This window comes from Alosa alosa, chromosome 19 (genome assembly GCF_017589495.1).
Source record: "Alosa alosa isolate M-15738 ecotype Scorff River chromosome 19, AALO_Geno_1.1, whole genome shotgun sequence".
NCBI lineage: Eukaryota > Metazoa > Chordata > Actinopteri > Clupeiformes > Clupeidae > Alosa > Alosa alosa.
The window spans coordinates 759,085-783,935 of NC_063207.1; the positions used below are offsets into that span (position 1 = coordinate 759,085).

The 24,851-nt window shown below is 43.5% G+C and overlaps 2 protein-coding genes across 6 annotated transcripts in view; one reads left to right on the forward strand and one right to left on the reverse strand.

Moving 5' to 3' along the window:
- cspp1b (centrosome and spindle pole associated protein 1b) overlaps positions 1-4,304 on the reverse strand; it is a 75,299-nt gene extending 70,995 nt beyond the window's left edge. For all 5 annotated transcript variants that reach the window (XM_048227415.1, XM_048227414.1, XM_048227413.1 and 2 more), the window contains exons 1-2: positions 4,228-4,304; positions 411-512 (exon numbers count right to left, since the gene is read on the reverse strand). In XM_048227415.1, coding sequence (XP_048083372.1) covers positions 411-512 — 102 coding nt within the window. In that variant the 5' untranslated portion in view covers positions 4,228-4,304. The remainder of the gene's footprint in view (positions 1-410; positions 513-4,227) is intronic.
- A 4,950-nt stretch (positions 4,305-9,254) lies between these two features.
- vcpip1 (valosin containing protein (p97)/p47 complex interacting protein 1) lies at positions 9,255-11,373 on the forward strand. Its single transcript, XM_048228212.1, is given in 2 exon segments — positions 9,255-10,867; positions 10,870-11,373. Coding segments are annotated over 2 exon segments (1,254 nt in total). The 5' UTR covers positions 9,255-10,117.
- The last annotated feature ends 13,478 nt before the right edge of the window (positions 11,374-24,851 follow it).

Consider the following 24,851-nt stretch of genomic DNA (forward strand, 5'->3'; position numbering starts at 1 on the left):
CTATTTAAATTAAATTTAAGGTCAAATCCCCCGCTCTCTCTGCCACCCCCGGCTCTCTTGCCCGCCCCGGCTCTCTTGCCGCCCCCGGCTCTCTTGCCCCCTCCCGGCTCTCTTGCCCTCCCCCCCCCACTCTCTTGCCCCCCCCCCACTCTTGCCCCCTCCCCCCCACTCTCTTGCCCCCCTCTCTCTCGTAACGAACCCGCTGCGGTGCGGCCCCTCTTCTGTATGAGCACAAGTTGTCCAAGTCAGCTACCGCCACAGATTGAATCCAACTCTGTGGGAAACACTGCATACCATATAAATTTACTAGACACACACACACAAATGTAGCATATTGCATACCACACAAATTTACTACCACATACTACACACATATACACAGATATGCACGCACAAATGTACACACACACCCTGATCTCCATATAGGGAGGTTCCTGCAGCAACAGACTGGCTTTGTCCTTGGCCACCCTCTCCTTTTGCTCCATCAGAAACTTCTCTAGTTCTTCCTCCATCTGCCACACAGAGAGAGAGATGGACAAAGAAAGAAAGAAAGAAAGAAAGAAAGAAAGAAAGAAAGAAAGAGAGAGAGAGAGAGAGAGAGAGAGAGAGAGGGGAATAACACGAGGGAGAGATTCAGGGGGTGATATGGCATAAATTAGAAATAGATAAATACATCTCACTAATAAAAAAAGAGGACTCACACGTTTGGTTTAAAATCAACAAACAACTCACCCAAACAAGTAAAGATATATTTGTTTGTGCTGTGTATATACCACCCTCTGAATCTCCATACTATTGGGGCAGCTGTGGCCTACTGGTTAGCACTTCGGACCTGTAACCGGAGGGTTGCCGGTTCGAACCCCGACCAGTAGGCACAGCTGAAGTGCCCTTGAGCAAGGCACCTAACCCCTCACTGCTCCCCGAGCGCCGCTGTTGATGCAGGCAGCTCACTGCACCGGGATTAGTGTGTGCTTCTCCTCACTGTGTGTACACTGTGTGCTGTGTCTGTTTCACTAATTCACGGATTGGGATAAATGCAGAGACCAAATTTCCCTCACGGGATCAAAAGAGTATATATACTATACTATATTATACAACAAAGAGATATTTGACACCATGAACCACCAAATCAACCACTTCCAGGCCCAGGGAAGTGTATTGATCTGTGGAGATCTGAATGCAAGGACAGGATCCCTTCCTGACTATACAGCCGATCATGGCAACACATATATATTTGGGCAGAGCTTCCCACAAAATGTTGTTCACTTCTCATGGAACATCTCTGACACACAAATAAACAAAAATTGGAAACTACTTTTAGAGCTCTGCCAAAGCCTGGGCCTGTATCTTGTCAATGGTAGGGTGAGAGGGGACTCTCGGAAGATACAGTTCACCTCTTGGTTGCTCAACAGTTGACTACATGATAACAGACTTAGACTCATCCACTTTCAGAGCATTCACAGTCAAGTTACTGCATACCTTAAAATAAGAGAAAACTCTAACATACACAAACAGCCCAGCAAGCTGTTCCGCACGAGAGAGAGTTACAGATGGACTAAGAACAGCAAAGAAAACAGCTCTCCATCACCCTAAAGCTTCCCCAACTATTGAGACTTTCCCTCTTATTAGTTACCCCCACAATATAGAAGTAGAAAATATAAACCATATATTTGACTACCTGGCAGAGCTATCAGCCCTACGTCCCCCTCAAAAAAGAAGAAATGCCAAACAAAGTGATGAGAAATGGTTTGACTTGGACTGCAAAATGATGAGGAAAAAACTAAGACAATTATCAAACCAAAAACATAGACAGCCAAACAACAACGATTTACGCATTCAATACTATGAGGAACTCAAACAATACAAAAAAACACTTAGAAAGAAAAAAGAACATCATATTCAAAACTACAAACAACTACAAACAATTGAAGAATGACTATATATGAATACCTTCTGGGACAACTGGAACTCGCTAAACAAAAAGCCCCATAAAGAACCAGCCATACAAAATGGCAATACATGGAAAGATTATTTTGAAAATCTGTATAACAAAACAGATATGACCCATGAACAAATCCAAATAGTCGAAAAACTGACCAAAATGGAAGACACAATTTCTAAATACCAAAACCAACTAGATTACCCTATCACTGAAAAGGAACTGCTAGACAGACTGCACACCCTAAAACCAAAAAAAGCGAGTGGACCAGATGGAATTCTAAATTAAATGCTAAAACATGTTGATCACAGACTCAAAATGGCGATATTAAAACTCTTCAATTTTATTCTTAGTGTTGGTTATTTCCCTGACGTTTGGAATAAAGGACTCATAACGCCCATATTTAAGAGTGGAGACAAACTAGACCCAAATAATTACCGAGGCATCTGTGTAAGCAGTAATCTGGGGAAGGTTTTCTGCAGCATCATGAACAAAAGAATCATGAACTTCCTTATCCTAAGCAAAAGCCAAATTGGATTCCTACCAAATTAAATATCAGATCATATCTTCACAATACAAACCCTAATTGACAAACATATGAACCAAAACAAATCAAAAGTATTTGCCTGCTTTGTAGACTTTGAAAAAGCTTTCGATTCAATTTGGCATGAAGGTCTACTCTCGAAACTAATTGACAGTGGTATTGGAGGCAAAACATACAGCATAATAAAAACAATGTATTCGAACAATAAATGCACAAATAAGCAAACCAGCTACTTCACTCAAGGGCGGGGAGTGAGGCAAGGCTGTCCACTCTCACCAACTCTCTTCAACATCTATATCAATGAATTGGCAAAGCAACTAGAAAAATCAAAAGCACCTGGCCTCACCCTTCATGATTCCAAAATCAAATTTATTTTATTTGCAGATGATCTGGTTTTGCTATCTCCAACAGCAGAGGGCCTGCAGCAGAACCTAGATGTACTGCAAAAATTCTGCCAGACTTGAGCACTGGCTATTAATACCAAAAAAAATAAAGTATTAACATTCGAAAAGAGAACAAATTGTCAGGGAAACAAACACACAGGAAAAACACTTCACATTTGATAAACTAAAAATAGAACATGTCACAAATTATAGTTACCTTGGATTGAAAATCAGTTCTAACGGAAACTTCAGCTTGGCCGTGAGTGAGTTGAAAGAAAAAGCACGAAGGGCTTTCTATGCCATAAATAAATCTATTAATATTGAAATACCAATCTGTTTGGAACCGATTCCTAACCGATACCTGGAAACGATTCCCAAGCCTACACACACACACACACACACACACACACACACACACACACAGTGTATTGATGAAGTGTAAATGTTTGTAATGTTTGTATGTTTGTTTGTTTACTTTTTTGTAATTATTATTATTCCTGTGAACACTTTGGCATCATATCATTTGTCGTGCCTATAAAGCATATTTGAATTGAATTGAATTGAGAGAGAGAGAGAGAGAGAGAGAGAGAATCAGCATAGACACCAAAACAATTGAGAGAGCATCTCTGACATGTATCGGTCAGACAGTATAATGTAGCCTTATTTGACAGAATTTCGCTTTCTCCTGCGCGATGACGCCATGGCCACGTCAGGGCTGTTGTTAGGGCAACCACAGTGCGCTAACACGCTAACAACTAGCTAACATGGGTACCACCAGCGAACCACCATCATGGTTCTGTTGGAAACAGAGCTGCCAGTGCGTTGATAATAACATTGTAAAGCTACTGTCAAACTGTCGTTCACCCACAAAGCAAGAGAACAACGGGCCGTGTTGATCTTAACATTAACGGGCATGGCTGTCTTGCCATTACGTTAACATTACCCGTTAACTTATCGCTAGCTAGTTGCGATAGGTGAGAAGGGTCGCAGCATTGCCAGTTGTCTGATAAAGTTTACTTTTAACGCTAACTTTACTTCAGATCGCCAGTTTTCCACTGTCGCTCCAGCTTTGGTATGAAAGTTGTTCAGGTGAACATGAGAATTAAACGTTATCGCTTGTTGCAACGTTAACCACAAATGACTGACACATGTCCATAGGGCTATTTGGGTAATTCAGCTGGTTAGCAGTCGTCATCTGATGACACCGGATGGAACGCTAATAAGGATTCTGATATAACATAATACCCAAAACTACATGCAACAAACCATAGTACAATCTCATTAATAGGTAAGTTAGAAAACTAACTTGTCTACTGCATGACAAATCAGGCACCACAATGTTCATCATTAAAAAAAAATACCTCTATGCTTCCAAACTGGGTTAAGACGTTATTCCAATGTCACCCTCGGATTACACAGCTTTCACGACCGCTATCACGGTATCCCAAGAAATATTCTTTCGTCACCGCTTTTCTGAGATTTACGGCTCCCATTGACTCCGATTCAACACATCAAAATAATGTGCCTAAACTAACGCCGCTGACTTCTAGTCTAGTTGCATTTTCTTGAACCCAGAAATGTTGAGTACCCTAAAGCTTTATTGCAGAAATGTCATCTATAGGCCTAGTGGATGGATTTCAACTTGGTTGCTAAAAGTTGCACCTTGGGCAATTTGCATAATTAGCATAATAAGATCATTTGTGTAATAATTTCATTTATGTAAATAATAATTTGTGTAATAAATTTGATCATTATTGTGTAATAAGATCAAGAGTATTTGTACTTCGTTACATTCCACCACTGTCAAAGACACCTTTTTCTTGTTAGCTGTAAAACAGAGGCCAAGTGAAGGCTATAAGCATAGGCCTACATGTTTTCATAATTAAGAAATATTAATGCAAGCTATAACTATAAACCTACTATTCTGAATAATGTGTTTGTGTTTCACTTTCACCTGCTGCCATGTGCGTTTAGCAATGGTGTTGCATCTGAAATGTTCACAGGATTAGGCATACACTAAATCAGTCAATGGGGGCTAATTAAACATTCAATTATCCTATTACTGTAATCTATATGCCCACTTCTGAATTGTGTTGCATCTGTAGGCATTTCTCTGTACTCAAAATAAGCAATTTAATTATTTCAACTCATTTCAGACATTCCGCAAGCTATTAATCCTCTGTAACACATATTTGAAGAACATGTGGAAATAAAACTTTACTTTTAGGCATTTAGGCTACCCGATCTGCAATAAGTTGCCAACCTCCTTGCCTTGCTTTGTTCACTGCCGACGTATTTGATTTTTGTCGTAGAGTGGGTTTTAATTCCTCATAACTTGTCATAATAATTGTGCATTCCTAATCCGTAAAATAAGGTGATCGTGTCATCACTGAAAGTGGTGACTTGCGCTGCAACCCGCCCCTTTTATGTGAATGCGCACAAACTCCAATTAGGTTAACCCCGGCTCAACAAATCAACTTCGACATCAGCGTCGTAGTACCGATTAACACCACTTAAGATAATCAGGTTTTGTCAACACCGGTTTAACAAAGTAACCCTGGGTTACATCTGGGTAGGTTAAGCTCCCTTCGTAGTACAGGCCCCAGGTCAGGAGGCAGTGTTGACCTGTTACCATTCCAGCCTTCATAATGCCCAGGATTGTTGAGCAGAGCATGAGGATGAGAACAGACAGGATGGAGTTTGCAGAACAGACAGGATGGAGTTTGCTCTCTTACGCAGCTGTTGTCTGTCGTGGTGTCAAGGGGGATGCTGCTGAGTGCGCTGCTCCTTCGGCATCTTAAATATTTGTAATTTGTTTGTTTGTGTCTTGTGTGCGAAGCACTTCTGTTGCACTTTTGTTGTGCATAGAAAACGCTCTTCATGTTTGTCTGTAAAGCACTTTGTGCTCAATGCTTGAAAAGTGTTATAAATAAATATTTGTATTTTTACTATTATTACTATAATTGTATTATTATTATTATTATTATTATTATTATAATAATGATAATATCATGGTACACGGCCACCAGATGGCGCCATTTCACTACTTGCTAACATCCAAATAAGGCCTGAAGTGCAGTGCCGTGCCATGCCGCCATCTGGTGGCCATTAAATATTTAATGTAGCCCATTATATTTATTAGAAAAGCAGCAGCCGTCGAATAATCTTGCACTTCCTTACCAATTATTCTTCTAAGCCATCTGGTTAATTGTGTTTTCTTTTTAAACTTCTTTCCTTTATAAATTGTGGTGTCATCATCATCATTAAGGTATGTTTTATGTTTTTTTAAATGTCATAACCCTGACATTTGGCATAAATCACAATAAATTTGAGCAATGGGCACAGTCTTAGGGGCAGACAGTTTTCATAAGATTCCTCCAAATTGTTTAAAGGTGCCATGTGTAATATCCGCCAAAAAATCCATACTCCACATTCCATAAAAGATGGAGGCAGTATACCTCCAGAAAGTGAGTTGGTCTACCCTAGAGTATCAACCGAGAAACATTTATTGCAGTTTGGCTGGCGGTTATGTTGCCCGCATACCGCCTCCCATGGCCGAAGCTGGTATTATGACACCTGTCGGGCTGTGGCTAGTAATTTAGCATGCTAATTCTGGTTGATATCTCTGCAGCACTATACCTTGCCATTTTTTTAATGACATCATCACCCTTATTTCTTCTCATTCTTTTGATGCGTGTAGCTCATTTTTTGGATATATTTACCTCAATTCTTACACATGGCACCTTTAAGGGCAATTCCATGCAAAGGTCATCCTTACCATGGAAAAAGGACAAATAGAACTATTGTTAAAATGTTCCTTTAGGTCTATATTTTATTGTTTGTAACTGATCTAATTACACTATTTTGACATCATAAGTATGGTGTGCAACCATACAGAAGCAACAGTGTTCACATGGCAATATTACACATACTTAAAAAGGGGATAAATGGACCCAAGGTTCCAACAAATTGTTATCATTTGACAAATTCCAGATTGACAAGGGAATGGTAGAGCAATGTGTATGCTCAGCTTGCCTTAAGAGCACAGCTCCTTACATTTGTAAGGCTTTTGTTTTTAAGTCAGCAAGTTCCATGGCCATGTCACATCCATAACGTTTTATAGGAAAAGATTATGCTACACATACAGTGTTGATGCAACAATGTCCAAAGTGTCTGTGCAAAGCTGATTTATATCAATTTAAAATATGATTAACTAATTGTGCCCCTTTCTTACTTTTAAAACCTTTAATGGTGCGTTATGGATGTGACTTTATGGTTTTTACATAATGTGAATTTACAAGACTGGAGACTTTATTTTACCTCAAAGCTGATAAACGTCTGTTCTGGTGGCATAATAATGCCTCTGTCTGTTCTGAGATTACTAGGCTGATCAAAACCAAAGAAAGGCCTCAGCATTAGCACAACAAAACATAAAATTAAATAAAATACCTCCAGTGATTGACATAGCCTATTTTCGAGTGGTCCAATAATGAAAATCTGAGCGATTATCTTCCCGTAATTGTCATACTGTTGTTGTACAGTAACTGGATGATCGTGTTAGCTGGTGAGGATGGCTGACTTTGCAGTTGGAGTTAACGTAGCAACCTCCTTCTTTTGCAGATGTGTTCAGCCTGCCATTCACATCTGTTTACGTAACACAGTTTAATTTGAAATGTGACGCTCATTGACAAAGGTTTACAACATGATATGCCAGCATTTGAAGTGTCAGATCCTCTGTAGCAATAAACTACCAGCAATAAACTAGATGTACCTCATAGCGGTACAAAATATGATCGCTGCTCGGTCCAGCACATTCTCTCTGCAAAAATAAATCACGCTTGTCAATTTGTCTCCATCTCTTACTCCTGAAACGTATGTGCATGTAAATGAGTGTGCGCATGTGTGAGTTTGCTTTTGTGTATAAGAGTGTGTGTGTATGTGTGTGTGTGTTAGGGTGCTAATGGTGTGTGGGTGTGTGCGTGCACATGTGCGTGTGCGTGCCTGTGTGTGTGTGTGTTTATGTGTGTGCGGGTGTTTGTTTGTGCATGTGTGTGTGTGTGTGTATGTGCTTGCCTGTCTGTGTGTGTGTGTCACTAATGAGTGGGTATGGGCTAGGTTGATGCGGGCTCTTGAGACTATACCATAAGCATTTTATCATCTTGGGTGCAATTGTTCAGGTTAGTTTGCCTAGCGCACTGGAGGAGTGGCCAACAAATGTCATGTTCCCTGTGTTTCAGTAACCCGGAATCATTGACCAAAATTGATCACAGTAAAAGAAAAAAACATATGTATTGTTTTATTTTTTAAATTACTTGTCCTGATTCTTCTTAATGGGCACTGAGGAAGCAATAATTTCATTGCTAGTTTTTCATAATGACTATTTTAGTTGTTTCATATCAAAATTCACTACTTAAGTATGTGTTTTATAGATAGATAGATAGATAGATAGATAGATACTTTATTGATCCCCAAGGGATTTTATGTAGTTTGTGGAGGACTGGTTCAGACACGTCACATCCATAACGTGAAACGGTCACATCCATTATGGCAGTTTTTCCAACATAATGCATTACGAAAATGACGCATAGTTTCAGACACACACTTTTTGTGTTTATTCAAGTCTCCTTCATGCTACATATATCATGGTTTCAGCAGTTTCCCGAAAAATTCACAGTTTGTAGAAAACCTGTAATTTCTCATAAAAGTGTGTCCATTTCATGTCACATCCATAACGCTGATAAAATGCCTTGTATTCTTAGGATGTAAATGATTATATGAAATTTTAAGATTTGTCAGTATTCAGAGGACAGAGGTTGCATTAAAAGTTATGCAAATTAATTCACTGATACTAATGTTGCCCCCACTCTAAGGCATTTTGTTTACCAATATGAGTCCAACTGTCACATCCATAGCGCTGGAACTGCCCTTAAGCCAATTTATTGTTGCTGGCATAAGTCAGCAGCGTTTGAGCACATGTTTGAAGTATGTTTTGATTTCTTGAATGGGAGTCAATGTGAACATTAAATCTCAGACTAGTAGTGACTAAAGAAGAATTTGCGTGATAGCGTGACAGGTCTCAGGGCTGGTGGCTGAGTTTGCAGTATTTCTCTGTTTTTCCTGATTGTCTTTGAACATACAGTTTGAACATTACACATACAGTAGCCGATGTTGCTCAGCCCTACTGGCCTCCACTGGTTCTGTGTTGATACTTTGTTTATGCCAAATTCACCAAACACACACACACACACACACACACACACACACACACTCTCTCGTCCTAGAACACCCACTGGACTTGGGCACTGTAGTAGAAGAAAATGCAGTTTGATAGACCACATCTAGCCATGTGCCACCTAGCGGTGGCCTGAAGCACTGCGTGCTGCCCGTCCTCTGTTCTGCTCGGCCTCAGTCGGGTCGGTGTTCGGAGGCACCCAGACGAAGCGAGCGACAGGCTGGTGTATGTGCTGGACTACTACACACGAAACGTATCTCGAGTGTATCGATGTTGGACCTTGGTCGTGGACCTTGATCGGCGCGTGTTATGGTGGAGGAGGCGCTCAGAAATACACGTTAAAGATAATTGACTTCCCAATCCGTGGGGTTCTTGACGTCCAGCGAACTCAGCGGCCAACACACTTGTCGGTAAAGCAAAGATTCTAACCGGGGGGCATTTAGCTTGCGCGCTTCCACTATGTACATTTGGCTGTTAAGTTAGTAAAGATTTGTCTGGATGCATTTTATTATTATCCATGAAATCTTGCTTGTTGTTGACACTGCGCATGACAGTTGCAATGTTGAATCTCAAAACACGTTAACTCTTCCGGTGTGGTGACGTAAAGAAATGCGACAAGAGCTAAGAATATTGCGCGTCATTGGAGGTTGTTGGCTGAGTAATTTCAATAAGTAGCACAAAAGAGAAGTGCACCAATGGACAAACACTCCGGTTTCGTCAGCAGTGTTAATTAATTCAGACCTCTTTAACGGGAAAGCTGTCGAAGTTTTTGGACGGCGGCGTTGCAGCACAGGGCGATTTCATGCCATTGCGGTGGACTACAATGCCCATGCGAAACGGGTCTCTGCGCGCCGTTACGTGCTGATAGAGGCAGCGGCTACGTCTGTCAGGAAAAAACAAACCGCTTCCGTGTTGTTCCTCTTCTGCAAGAGAGACACAAACAAGAGTTACCCCGCGGGGAGAGACGCGAGTCACCTAGAATGTATTTGTAAGCGCGAGACCACGACTCGAAAGCAACCATGTCGTCATCGCCGCCCGGCAGCAAGAAGAAAGACAAGCGGATCCTGTCGGGCTCGTGCCCGGACCCAGCATGCCAGGCGCGGCTCTTTTTCCCCGCGCAGAGCTCCGCCGCGAGCATCGAGTGCACCGAGTGCGGCCAGCGGCACGAGCAGCGGAGCTTGCTGCGCATGGAGGAGGTGACGGATCCCGACGTGGTGCTGCACAACCTGCTGCGCCACGCACTGCTGGGCGTCACGGGCGCGCCCAAGAAGGGCCCCGAGCTCGTGAAGGTGGCGGGCCTGTCCAACTACCACTGCAAGCTGCTGTCGCCTACGCTCACGCGCTACGGGATGGACCGTCAGAGCGGGCAGGCGCGCCTGCTGAGCGACATGAACCAGGGCGACATGTTCGACTGCGCCCTCCTGGCCGACCGCGCCTTCCTGATCGAGCGCGAGCACCTGGACTCTGCGGGCTACGGCCAGGACCGCTCGGGCTCGCTACTCTACCTGCGTGACACGCTGGCTCAGGTGCGCGCCGCCAACGGCGACCAGGAGCGGCTCGTTCCCGTGCACGTGGATGGAGATGGACACTGCCTGGTCCACGCGGTGTCGCGGGCGCTCGTGGGCCGAGAGCTCTTCTGGCACGCCCTGCGGGAGAACCTCCGCCGCCACTTCGCCTCAAACCTCCCCCGCTACCGAGCGCTGTTCGCCGACTTCATCGACGCGGCCGAGTGGGACGACATCATCAGCGGTGCGCACTCGCCACCGAGGGCGGGCGCCCCTCGCCTGCGCGGAACGTCCACGTGTTCGGCCTGGCCAACGTGCTGCGGCGCCCGGTCCTGCTGCTGGACTCGCTGAGCGGCATGAGCTCGCCTGGCGACTATAGCGCCACCTTCCTGCCCGGCCTGGTGCCGCCCGACGACTGCCGCGATCGCCACGGCGACCTCAACAAGCCCATCTGCCTGGCCTGGAGTAGCTCCGCCCATAACCACTACATCCCGCTGGTGGGCGTGAGAGGGGCGGGGCCTCCGCGACTGCCCAATCAGCTGCTGCCCAAGGCCTGGGGCGTCCCGCAGGAGCTGATCGGCCGCTACATGGCGCTGGACGAAGAGGGCGGGTGTGTGATCGGGGGCGAGCGCTCGCTGGGCGACGGCTACCTGCGGCGGCTGGTGGTTGCCATGGACGCGGTGTTTGAGGGCGAGCACGGCGTGAGCGCCGCCCTGGTGGCCGACGTGCATCACTACGTTGACGCCGACGCCGCCAACCCCGCCCGGTGAGGTGACCGGCCGCACGGCGATGGCTGTCCGAGGGCCGTCTGCACCGCTGCCTGGCCTGCGGGGGCGTGTCCGAGCTCAGCGTGCCGCGCGATATTGAGCCCCGCGGAAGTTAACGCTGCCGCACGCCACGCCACTCCACGGGAGCCCTCCAATCAGAGCGCAGCTACAGCTTCCCCCTCATGTCGCTGGTGTGCGTGTACGACGCGGCGTCCGACGCCCTGATGCCCGAATTACACGCTCTCCGGCCGCCGGGTCGCCACACCTGCCACCTCCGCCGCTGCGCCCGCTCGCCACACGGGCGTGGTAAAATCATGACGGAGACCGCACCTCCACCCTTCAGCGACCGGCAGGTGCGCGCAAGGCGGCTTCAAGCACTACTGGGCGGGCGGCGAGTACGACAACCTGCCGGAGGAGCTGCCCGTGACACTGGACTGGGCTGGACGCGTCGTCAGGGAGACGGTCCACTGGTGGCAGTACGAGAGCGACGCGGCGCTCAACTCCAACGCTTACGAGGTGGCGGCACGCCTGGTGGACCAGCACTTCCCCGGCGAGTTCGGCTCCGAGCCGCTCGTCCAGAAGGTGGTGACGTCCATCCTGCAGCAGACGGCCCGCCGTGGACCTGACCAGTACCGCCCGCCAGCGCGGGAAAGCACGCCAAGACGGTTGGTCATTAATATTACACGCGGACACACACACACACACACCACCCCGCCCTCCAAGATCATCCTGACGGGCCACAAGAGTCGCACGCTGCACAGGGAGGAGCTTACCATGAGCAAGGCGGAGCTACGCGTGCAGCAGAGCATCCGGGACCACTTCCTCAGGGGCAGCTTACACACACACGCCAAAGATGACGGATTACACGCATTACACACACCCCCAAAGTTGACCCCGACACACACACACACACACACCCAAAGCTGACGGACCCACACACACACACACCCCCAAAACTGACGGACAAGCTGACTCCGCCTCTTCCTCATCGTCTGCTCCGCCCACCCCAACCAAGGCCCCGCCTCCGGCCAGCGGCGAGAAGAAGATCCGCGTGACCACGAGCGACGGGCGCCAGGCAACGCTGACGCTGCAGCCGCGGACCAATCACGCGGAGCTACAGCGCGCCATCGCCGCCGCCTTCTCCATCCCCCCTGGACGCCAGCGAATCAGAGCAGGCTTCCCGCCCAGGCCCCTCCCCCCACCCGCCGACGCCTCCGACGACACGCCCGTCCCTCTCCAGCACGGAGAACGCGTCAGCGTGGAGGTGAGAGTGTGTGTGTGTGTGTGTGTGTGTGTGTGTGTGTGTGTGTGTGTTGTAGAGAGTGTGTGTGTCTGTTTGTGTTTGTGTTTGTGTGTGTGTGTGCGTCGGCGCGATGCGCGGCGTGCAGCGATGCTTGGCAGTGTGTGTGTGTGTGTGAGTGTGTGTTGTAGAGAGTGTGTGTGTGTCTGTTTGTGTTTGTGTGTGTGCGCAAGGTCGCGTCGCGATGTGGCGTCAGGTGTGTGGGTGTGTGTTGTGTTGTGTGAGTGTGTGTGTGTGTCTGTTTGTGTCTGTTTGTGTGTGTGTGTGGTATGCCAGCGAAGCCAGCATGCGGCGCGGCGCTGTGTGTGTGTGTGTGTGCGTGCGTGTGTGTGTGTGAGTGTGTCTGTTTGTGTTTGTGTGTGTGTGTGTGTGTGTGTGTGTTGTAGAGAGTGTGTGTGTGTGTGTCTGTTTGTGTTTGTGTGTGTGCGCGCGTGTGTGTGTGCGTGTGAGCGTGAGTGTGAGTGAGTGTGTGAGTGTGTGTGTGTGTGTGGGCTCATAGTAATCCCTCCTCCCTGTACTCTTCTGTTGTTGAGGTCGCCTACTTCTATCGCCTACTTCTATCGCCTACTCTAGAGTTGCAAATACTAGCTACAATGCTAGATATATTTAACCTATTTATGTAAGGGATAATGTATAGAACGCCGGTCATTACTGGGAAAATAAGTCCCGACAGGGCTTAACGGACCGACGGCAAGAAAGAAGTCTTGTTCCACCCTGAAGGGACTTATTTTCACAGTAATGACCGGGCGTTCTATACATTATCCCGCCAATTATAATGGCTACTTGCCAAAAACGAAATAATAAACTCCCCACGATATGACTTTAGCCTACATAACCTAGCCTATTTGTTACCGTTCATCGTGGCATTTGCTGAGAAACAAATAGTTCGCAACACACGCTGAACTTGAATCAAACATTCTTTAGAACACAGCTGATCAACCGTCTGCTTTCACGTTTGAATGAAGTTCCAGTCCTTGTGTAGTGATATGAAAGACATTAATCAGAAGCACAAAACCCGTTGCCATTGACAGCGGTGATTAAATGCTTTGCCGGTGATTTATGTAGATTTAACATAGGCCCGAACGTTGGGAAGGCCCATTCATGTGAATGGAACGTTCTGCAGCACTCTGAAGAGCCGTGTAATAATTATGGACAACTTAAGGCGGGAGGTGTGCGTTGCTTTTTATTATCGAATGTTCTATGAACGTATTTTTTATTGATATCGATTACATGTCTATTGCGATACATATCGCTATCGTTTTATCGCCCAGCCCTACTAAGAACAATATGTAACGGGGAATAAGTTCTAAAAGAATCTACTCTAAGAACAATATGTAACGGAATAAGTTCTAAAAGAATCTACTCTAAGAACAATATGTAACGGGGAATAAGTTCCTAGGTGTAGATATAATACTCATGACGTGGATCTGCTGGCTGGCAGGCAGTTTATTTCGCATTATTTGAAAGGTGTGTGTGTTGTGTTTTTGTGTGTGTGTGTTTGTGTGTGTTTGTGTTTGTGTTGTGTTTGTATGAGTGTTTGTGTGTGTACTCCAGTTTATTTCATGTTATTTCAAAGAGGTGTGTGTGTGTTTGTGTTGTGTTTGTGTGTGTGTGTTTGTTGTGTTTGTGTGTGTACTTCAGTTTATTTCGCATACTTTACAGTTTATTTCGCATTATTTCAAAGAGGGGGTGTGTGTGTGTTTGCAGGTGTTACGGACAGAGGAGGAGTCTGAAGTAAATGGAGGAGAGGAGGATGAGCGGAGAACTGCAGAGGAGGAGAGGAGAGGGGGAGACAGAGAGGAGAGGAGGGAGGAGAGGAGAGGGGGAGACAGAGAGGAGAGGAGGGAGGAGTCTATGAGCCGTGCAGAAAGAGAACTACAAGACAACATCGACCTGGAGATCTCATCCCTCTGCCTACTGGCTACACTTATGGGTAAGACACACACACACACACACACACACACACACACACACACACACATACACACACACACACACACACACACACACACACACACACACACATACACACACACGCATACACGCACACGCACACACACACACACACACACACACACACACACACACATACAGTGGGCATCTCTTTCAAATGACCACTTCATTCGCGCATTACGAGGCGTGAAGCTGCGTGAAGCTTTAGGACCACTTTCAGCCACTGTGCGTCGCTCTGCCACTGTACATCGCTCTGCCTGCCGCCCCTACTGAAAAAGCAGGAGACTTGCCGAGAGTAATCCCAGCCTACGAATTCAATAACAAAATAAATCATGCATAATTAAACATTACCTCGATTTAGGCTACTTGGGTATGTCTTAAGGCTTGACGAAATTTGCTGTCTACATTATTGTCAGTGTGTTGGGGTTTAACGCAACTACGCAAATCAAAACAGTGGTGTGATAATTGAGCCAGTAGAGAAATAACTGTTCAGAATTAATCTGTAGCCTTGGGTAGGCTTCTGCAGAAAACAATGTTGTTGCCGATTTAATACTATCTGGCGACGTTTTTAACAGGCTTCGCAATAGAGGCTTAGACAACTATGACCCACGTTTTGGTTTCGTAAATTAATTTGCTTACTTCTTGACTGCAATGTAGTCAATTGACTGCTTGACATGTCATTTTTATTTTTCTGTACAATAAACAAATACATCTGCTGTATGCCGCAGAATTACATTCATATTTGGCTGACTTCTGCAGACGCGCAAAAAAACACTGCCAGGCCATCTTTAAAAATATTTTAGTTTGCCGTAACCCGACCGACCCTGTCAATTTAGAACCGACCCAAATATTTTTTTTCCCCCTTTTAGTCCGACCGACTTGCCGGTTGTAAACTTGCATTAAGACCGACCGATTTTTTTTTTTTTTTTTACTCTAAACAACTAATACAAATAAAATACTCAAATTCAAATTCATTTATTAGAGGATAACCCCTTGAGATGGACATCTCATTTTCGAGGGGGTCCTCAGAGTAACACAAAACACACTCACACATACTAAAGCTCTTCCTCACAACCAACCACCCCAGCCTGTCACACCACTGTCCAAAACATATTCACATGATCAGTATGGTAAGATATGAAGATATTACAGGAGAGAACCATATTTAGAAAAGCCACCAAAACAAACATATAACTTACATATACAAAAATACATATACACACACACACATGCATGCAAACATGCATCCATGCATACATACATACATACATACACACGTACATACATATACATACATACTGTACACATACACATGTACACATAAAGGCACATATCCACTAGTGCACACATACATACATAATATCCTAATAAGGGCATTAATGAGAGAAGGTGCATTAATGAAAAAAAGTGCAAGTCATACACCAAGGAAACATTTACATTGGTCACCGAATTGCAAGTAAGATAAGAGGGATGCCTTAACAAGTGGAAAGGAAGAGATAGACCTTAAGGAACAAGGCAAGCTGTTCCAGTCAGAGGGGGCTTTGAATTTGAAAGCACGTCTTCCGATTTCTTTAGAAATATTTGGGACCGAAAAGAAGAGATGATCAAGGTGTCTAAGGCCATAAGTTGACCTATATATGACTAAGTGTTGCTTCAAATAAAAAGGATAATTAAAAAAGATACATTTATAAACAAACTAAAACCAGTGTAGCTGTCGTCTGGCCTTTGGGGATAAGAGGTTCAATTGCTGATACATATGACAATGATGGATTAGGAACGGACATCTCAACACAACACATATAAACAATGTCAGCATAATCAATAATAGGAAATAAAAGCTGAGTTACAATTCTTAATCTAATCTGTTGTGTGAAGCAATTAATTGAACGGTATAACAATCTTAAGTTATAGTTTACTTTTTTCACTATAGAGTCAATATGAGGCCTGAAGGAAAGACTGGAGTCGATCCAGAGGCCTAAATATTTAAATTCCTCAACATTCTCCATAAAAGTACCATCTGAGAATTTAATTGTTATACTATTACCTTGGATATGTTGGGCAGACCTAGTGGCAAATAACATGCTGTATGACTTTGTTTTATTCAGAATGAGTCCATTATCTGAGAACCACTTTTGAATAGTATTAAAATCAAGTTTCAGTGAGGATTTAATCAAATTAATTTCATGTTTTGATGAATAAATAACTGTATCATCAGCATACAGGAGAGTTTGACTGTCCAAACACATTTGTGGGAGGTCATTAATGAAAATAGAAAACAAAAGAGGGCCTAAACAAGAACCTTATGGAACACCCTTTTCCATTATCATGAACTGGGAGAGAGCACCATTGAAAAGTACACTGCAAAAAATGAATTCTAACCAAGTGTTATTGATCTTATATTAAGATTAAAAAATCTATTTGGTATTGTTTTTAGTATGAAAAGACTTACCTAGAGCCCTCTCAAAAGATCATTTTGACTTAATTTAAGAAGACTTTAACTTATTTTAAGGAGTCTTATCAAGACAAATTTGCTCAACGCACTGGCAGACAAATTTGCTTGTTTTTAGGACAAATTTGCTTAACGCACTGGCAGACAAATTTGCTTGTTATCAAGATGAGATGTCTTAAAATAAGTCAATTTCTTTTTAAATTAAGTCAAATGATTTCACAAGAAAGCACTAGGTAAGTCTCTTTATACTAAAAAACAATACCAACTAGTTTTTTTATCTTGATATAAGATTAATAACACTTGGTTAGATTTTGTTAGATAAGCAGTTTTTGCAGTGTACACACTGACGTCTGCAGTGAAGATATGAATTAAACCATAAAATGGACTGTTCAGAAAGACCAATGTTATGTAATTTATCAAGGAGAATATAGTGATCAACTAGATCAAACGCTTCGGTAAGATCTATAAATATTGCTCCAGTGGGCATATTATTGTCCAAAGACGATGGAACATCATTAACACATTCAGTGAGAGCAGTAGTGGTGGAATAATTGGGCCTAAATCCTGATTGGTTTGGAGAAAGAATAGAAATAATCTGTAATTATTAGGATCAAGTGGATCACCACTTTTGTACAAAGGTGTTACTCTAGCACACTTCCACATGACTGGAACTTTGCAAGTAGATATGGATAAATTAAATAGATCACATAATGGGTATGCTAGAACATGAGAAGCAATCTTGATAAACTTCATCTCCAGACCATCTATACCAGCACCACTTCCAGATTTAATTTCGGAGATTGCCTGCTGTACCTCAATGGAAAGTATTGTGGTAAATGAGAGAGAACTGTTTGCTACATTACTATATACGTGGTTGAAGTAACAGAAATCAGGTGGGCGTAATTTACAAACTGAAGAAAAATGCTGATTAAAGGCGTCAGCTACAGAGGTGGGATCATTTATAATATTATTATTTATTCTTAGTTTTGTAAGGGAATTTTTATTAGGTTTACCTTGATTGTTTTAGGTGGCAGACGAGGTAGCTTTATTTTCAAAACACAGAAGATAACTGAGTGGTCACTGAAGCAATCAGATAGAACACCTGAATCAGCAATTCTGTTGGGATGCGTGACCAGGATCCAATCTAAGAGAGACCTAGAGTTCCCCACCACTCTAGTGGGCTCCCGTATTAATTGAGTAAGATTTAGGGTTTCAAACTGATTCCTCTCTTTCAAAGAGGACCTATCAAGCCAATTTCGGTTGAAATCTCCCAATACTATAATTTCGTCAGAACAATTTAAGGAATTAATAGTACTAAGAATATTATTTGTTGATTCGGATGGAGAGTTAGGGGGTCTATAAATGTTTCCTATAATCAACCGTTTGTTTTGATGAAAACATATTCTAACAAAAATGCATTCAAAATGCATGGGGCTTTCTCTTGAAATAATAAGCTCAGAAGATAGACTTGAGGATACATAAGTAGCAACTCCTCCTCCACGACTGCCTCTATCTGCTCTATATAAATTATAGCCATCAAGACTTATTTCAGCATCACATACATTACTATTTAGCCAAGTTTCAGATAGAGTAATAACGGCAGGTTTGTTATAAGAGAGCCATGCTCTAAGAAGATCAATTTTATGAGGTAGACTCCTAATATTTAAGTGAATAACAAATAAGCCTTTACCCATGGTCATTCAGAAGTGGATAAGAGACAGGGACATGAGATGGGATGGAAGAGCAACACACACAGACACACACACACATCCACACTCGTTTCTCTAGGCACACACAAACAAGCACAGACTGGCTGGGCCAGGACATTGAAAATAGGACCTAAAAAAGGGAAACAGACTATGTGCCAATATATACTGAATGTTGTATTTACATCATTTACTTCTTAAACTCCCAATATGAACAATGCAAAAAAATAAAAAATAAATACTATTTATTTTAGTAGGCCTTCAAGTATTGTGAATATAAATTGCCTACATACAAACGTAGGCTCTCTTAAATAAAACCCTGTGGCGTCATCTCTACACCATTGGTTTACGCATGTCACACTATGGCCTATACGCTTCGTTTCATTCACACAAACATCTCGACAACGCTCATTACTTGGCACGAAGCTCTCGAATGCGAGGACGATACGAGTCTGTTGCATAGATGTCCGAGTCACGCATAATGTTTGAAAACCACTGGCTCGTAATCACAATAATTTAACACACGACAGTTGGATACTTCATCATGTTCCCATGCCTACATTTTGGTGAGTAGCATAGAGATCGTTAAAACAATAAAGAATGGCTCTCCGTTTGGGACATCGAAAACTTATATTTTTAATAGGGTAGACTACCGTCGGAGATGCTGACTTGCAAAGGCCTCGGGATAACACGTTATCTCCACTATCATCAGTCAATGCCCCCTTGATCAAAGTGGGGAATGAAAGAAAAAGTTTGAGAACCACTGGCTTAACAAGTTTACCTGCAGTCCAGAACACACAGAATATTGCAACAGAAAGTTGCCTTTATAATCAACTACTATTTGTTCCAACAGCATTCAAACAAAGCCTTTATAAAAGTGAAAAAAAATATATATTCCATAAGAAGTAAAATAAAATACTGTTACTGTAGTAACTGAACTGAACGCGTAAGACCGCTAGGCCCATCACTGTGGGGTGCGGTAGCCTAGCCTACTCTCTGGGATTTAAGTCAAGCAATATAACCATACAAATGTTTCAAAATGAGTAATTTCGGCTTTGTCTGAACTGGCCATTGTAGGCTACCGGTATGTAAAAAATAAACAAGGCCTATTCCCTATCCAATGATATCGGCAAATGTTTGTTTTCCAAAGTAAGAATTTCACTTCACCATGCACCTTCGACAATGAATAGCTCATTACACTTATGTTACTGTTGAGCGTAGGGCCTAACTGGTATCATTACAAACATTATTCGTGTCCTAAACACTGGCATTTTATGGCATTGTGTCATGTAAGGTCGTTGCAAAATGTAGAGAAATGTGTGAGGTGGTCAGCGGGGGACAATTGAGACGCACATTGGATTGTGTTATTACTTGCATTCCACACTATCCACAGCTGTGGTATCGGGGGCAGGAGGATTACTGTTAGCGCAGGCTTTATATAAAATTCTTCAACAGAAGGCCTGCCTCGAATGCAGGCTTGCCCAAAATAAAGGCCTGTGGTTTGCGCAGCCTACAGTAAGTAGGTTAAATAACAGACCCGCCACAATGTGCGGTATGATGATTTTTTACGAGCAAGATGTTTTTGGTGCTCTGCATGTTCTTAAATAACAATGATCATCAGTAGCCTAATATTCGACCATTATTTTGTGTAAATGGGCTATGCATTGGGTTAAACACCAGGGGCCATATTCACAAAGCCTTTTATCTTACCACTAGGAGTAGGCTACTCCTAAATAGCAATAAAAGATTTTAGCTATAGGAGTTTCTCTTATTAAGTTATTCACAAAGCCTTTCAGACCTAGACTTAGTAAGGGAAAATGACAACTCCTGAACAGATTCTGGAGCTGAGCGCTCTAGAATCTTTGACTAACAGTCTAAGAGTGAGTGAGTCTTCGTTGCTATGGATGACGTTATTACTCGTGCACGAGTTTGACTGAAGTGACCACCTTGATTGGCTGATGATTGTAACGCGGGAATGATTCCAAACACCTCCCTTACGATGAATGGCAGGTGACAGGTCTGAGAATGCGTGCGCTACACAAGGACAGAAGATGATGAATAACTGAATAAAAAGGCCTAGCCTAAATGAATCAAGAGTAAGGCAAAACAAATAGCCTAGTAGCCTAATGAAACATACGGATTGATGTAGTATCTTTGTAACATTATTAAATTAATCTGTTACTATGCCTATGCCTTCGTTTTGCAAAAGAGAACATTTTAATTTGATTCACAATAATGTTACATTTAATTTACATGTTGACAATGAGTAGCCTAGTTTTGGTTGTTGTTGGTGGCGTTATTGCATGTTAGTTATGCCTACAATGCAAAATTGCTTCCTCGCGATTGGAAGCTCCTGTAGCCGCATAGGATTTCAAAACAGGCGAAATGCCACAAAACCGGTTTGTGAATAGGTCTGTGAGTTAGGAGTCCTCTTGACTTCTTAGCTGTCACAGCTGGTGGGAAGGTGTGATTTGTTGGGGACAGGGCCGGATTAACTGGGCACAAATGTCTGATGGCCCCCTCTGCCCCCCCAACGTGAATCGGGTGGTCAGTTAATAGGCTATGCCGAAATAGTTTTCAACATTTTGAATATTAGTGTCGGGTGAATTAGGAAATGTTCTCAAAGTAGCCTTATGGCTGAAAGCTGCTTGGGATCCCCCCTGTCAAGCAATATAACCATACAAAGCTGGCGACTCATTGTTTCAAAAGGAGTAAATTCGGCTTTGTCAGAACTGAGCTGTGGGACCGACACGGCACAGCATGCCCAATTGAAAATAAATTAACGCAACGCAACACAGACCCGCTTCTCGCGGCCAGTCACTGACATGAACGTAAAACACAGAACCCGCTTCTCTCCACGGCAGTCACTGACAGTAGCCTAGAATAAATGCATGGGGAAAAACACTTCCCCATGACAAAGACATCGTAAAACACTGAAAGTTAATATTTTGTCACTATAACATACATCTGTCCTTTGTCAAATGTGTTATGTTCCAAGTAGCCTAGTGCGTGATTCTGCTTCATAAAGTTGAACAAATACATTTGCTTATTTCACAGAAAAATATAAATAGCCAGTTAGGGTCTACAGTGCAGAGTTGGTAAGTTATGGTAGGCCAACTTGGAGGAACATACAAACAGGGGAAATTCTTTCTCTAGTAGCTGAGTAGCCTCAGGTGCGCATGTAGACATAAGGCCGAACATGCAAGCGCCAATAAATCGTGCTCTCACGACAATCACGCCGTTAAACTTAAATAGTTAACATCACTCTAAGTTCGCCTTCAAGCAAGGAAAACTATGATTTGAAGACATCTGTTTCGTTGGAAGGGCAAGGGGTAGCAACAGGGCAACACAGAGACAGGCCTGATGGCAGGGCTGTTATGAGAGTATTAAAATATGGGATATTCTACGGGAAAACATTAAAACGGCAAGACAGCGGGGGGGAAGTTGGCATGTTAAAATACATAAACACGGAAAAAGTCGGCATGCATTGTTTTGGTCCCCGTGCACAGGGATTATTTGTCATATTATTAATCACATATGATTATTTGTGAAATTGTGCAAAAAGGTGCAACACATTTGAAAAGGAAGGATTGGTAGCATTAAGCTCACGGGAAAGATTGATTTAAGAACGTAATCACAGTGTGTGGCTGTGGCGCAAAGCAGCGCGGGCTGAAGACAGCGACAATTGGCAGGGGAGGGTCATGTCTTTTTTAACAATTCTGTCGGAGGGTCATTGAACAATTTCTAGCAGGCAAGGGAGGGTCATGCAACTTTTGACTGAAGCACTCAAAATTCATCCGGTGGCCCCTTCAATAAATAACGATCAGTCCCTAGATTGCTGCTGGGCTATATGTCTTGGTTCATGTCTGTTAACAACTCATTGCCGTCAAACGCGTAGCCTATCTCGCGGTTGCATCCATTACAAACAAACATGCAATGTGAACGTCTGGGATTTGGAAGAGCACTAAATGCTCTACTGAATAAGCACAAAGTCAAACCTTTAAATGCCACAAAACCGTGTAATCAAAAATATAAACCGCTAATGAAGTAAACTTGTGACCATCAAAAATCGTTTATCGCCTCTAACTCCGTGATAACAGGACGTAACAGGAAGGCATTTGGCTGAGCAAAGGAGGTTAATATGCTCTATATTTTGTCCAAATGATGTCTGTCTATCATCGTTGCACTCAGAGAAAACCAGAATGTTTAATTTGTCCCTGCGTTTCCTCACGGGCTGCAAACGGGATTCACTCGCAGTTAACCAAATATTTCTTTATTAGGGCAGGGCAGGCATATTTCTGGCTATTAAATTATTTCTAAACCAGTCTGCTAAAGTCTGTAGTGAAGTCTGTGTAGGGTTTTCCAGGCTCCATTTCTTTTTACGAGACACCCTGCTCACTTGAGCCATCTACCGGTTGTTTGGGTTGTTGCAGCGTCTCACTGGGAAAATACAAATTAAAGTCGCGTGATACCGCGTGATCCCACGTGCAGACCGCGAGTGAAGCTGGCCAAGTCGAAGCACTGCCCACTGTACACACACACACACACAAACGCACACACACACACCTACACATTAAACAAGGAACAGCAGGACACAGAGAGCAATCAGGTGAAGATGTTTTGGTTGTGTGTGTGTGTGTGTGTGTAATGACGACGCCTGTGTGGTGTGTGTGTGTGTGTGTGTGTGTGTGTGTGTGTGTGTGTGTGCATCAGGTGAAGATGTTTTGGTTGTGTGTGTGTAATAACGTTCTGTCGGGTGTGTGTGTGTGCATCAGGTGTAGATGTTTTGGTGTGTGTGTGTGTGTGTGTGTGTGTGTGTGTGCATCAGGTGAAGATGTTTTGGTTGTGTGTGTGTAATAACGTTCTGTCGGGTGTGTGTGTGTGCATCAGGTGTAGATGTTTTGGTTGTGTGTGTGTGTGTGTGTGTGTGTGTGTGTGTGTGCATCAGGTGAAGATGTTTTGGTTGTGTGTGTGTGTGTGCATCAGGTGAAGATGTTTTGGTTGTGTGTGTGTGTGTAATAACGTTCTGTCGGGTGTGTGTGTGTGTGCATCAGGTGAAGATGTTTGGTCTTACGCCAAGAAGCTTCCCCATCTGTTCCAACCTGGTGGAGTGTTCTACAACATCGTCAAGAAGGACATGGGTGAGTGTGTGTGTGTGTGTGTGTGTGTGTGTGTGTGTGTGTGCGCATGCGTGTGTGTGTGTGTGTGTGTGTGTGTGTGTGTGTGTGTGCTAGAGTGTGGCTACCCGACCCGAGCCCGACGGGTCCCGACGGGTCGGGTCGGGTTCGGACAAATATTTAGAAATTATAGTCGGGTTCGGACAGATGGGGGCGATATGCATTGGAAGCTTTACATTTAAAATAGCTTATTATGTTGGGTAACCAACAGGTCTGCTTTACATGATGTAAACGTTTGTTTTTTGAGAATAAAATAAAATGTAAAAAAGACCTAACAGCTTTCTTCCTGTATGCAAGATTTGTTTTATGTAGCCGTGACAACGCATGTGTATTTCAGGCGGCACGTCTTGGGTAACGTTAAAAAAAGCTGGTCTAAGGTTGGTTTGTCTGGTCTAAGTGCTTGTCACTTTAAAAAGAACGTCAAAATAATGAGCTTTCATTCTCATGGTTTTAGGCTAGAGGTAAATAGTCGCGCATCTTCCAAGGATATATGGATGCAATTCATTATGTTTTCTATGTCTTTTCATAAAAATAAATGTACAAAAAACTAACAAGTCAAAGAAAATATGTATGGGATCATAGAAGAGATAAGTGTCTTGCAATGTTAATTTCTATGATTTTGTTGAAATCATCACTACATTAATAATAGACATGACGCATGAGCTAACAGTTACCTAGATGGAACTCTCTCAAGATGTAAACGTTTGCCAATAGGTTGTGTAGCTTATTTTGGAAAACTCAACAGGAGAACAAACACTAAGTTCGTGGAGAGACAGCAGATGCGAGTAAAGTCTAGGCGCTCAACCTTATGACATTAGGTGCACCAGTGCGACCCAGGGAACATTTTAGTTAAACATTTTCGTTGCATTTGCGACCAAATTGGTCACACTCTGGAG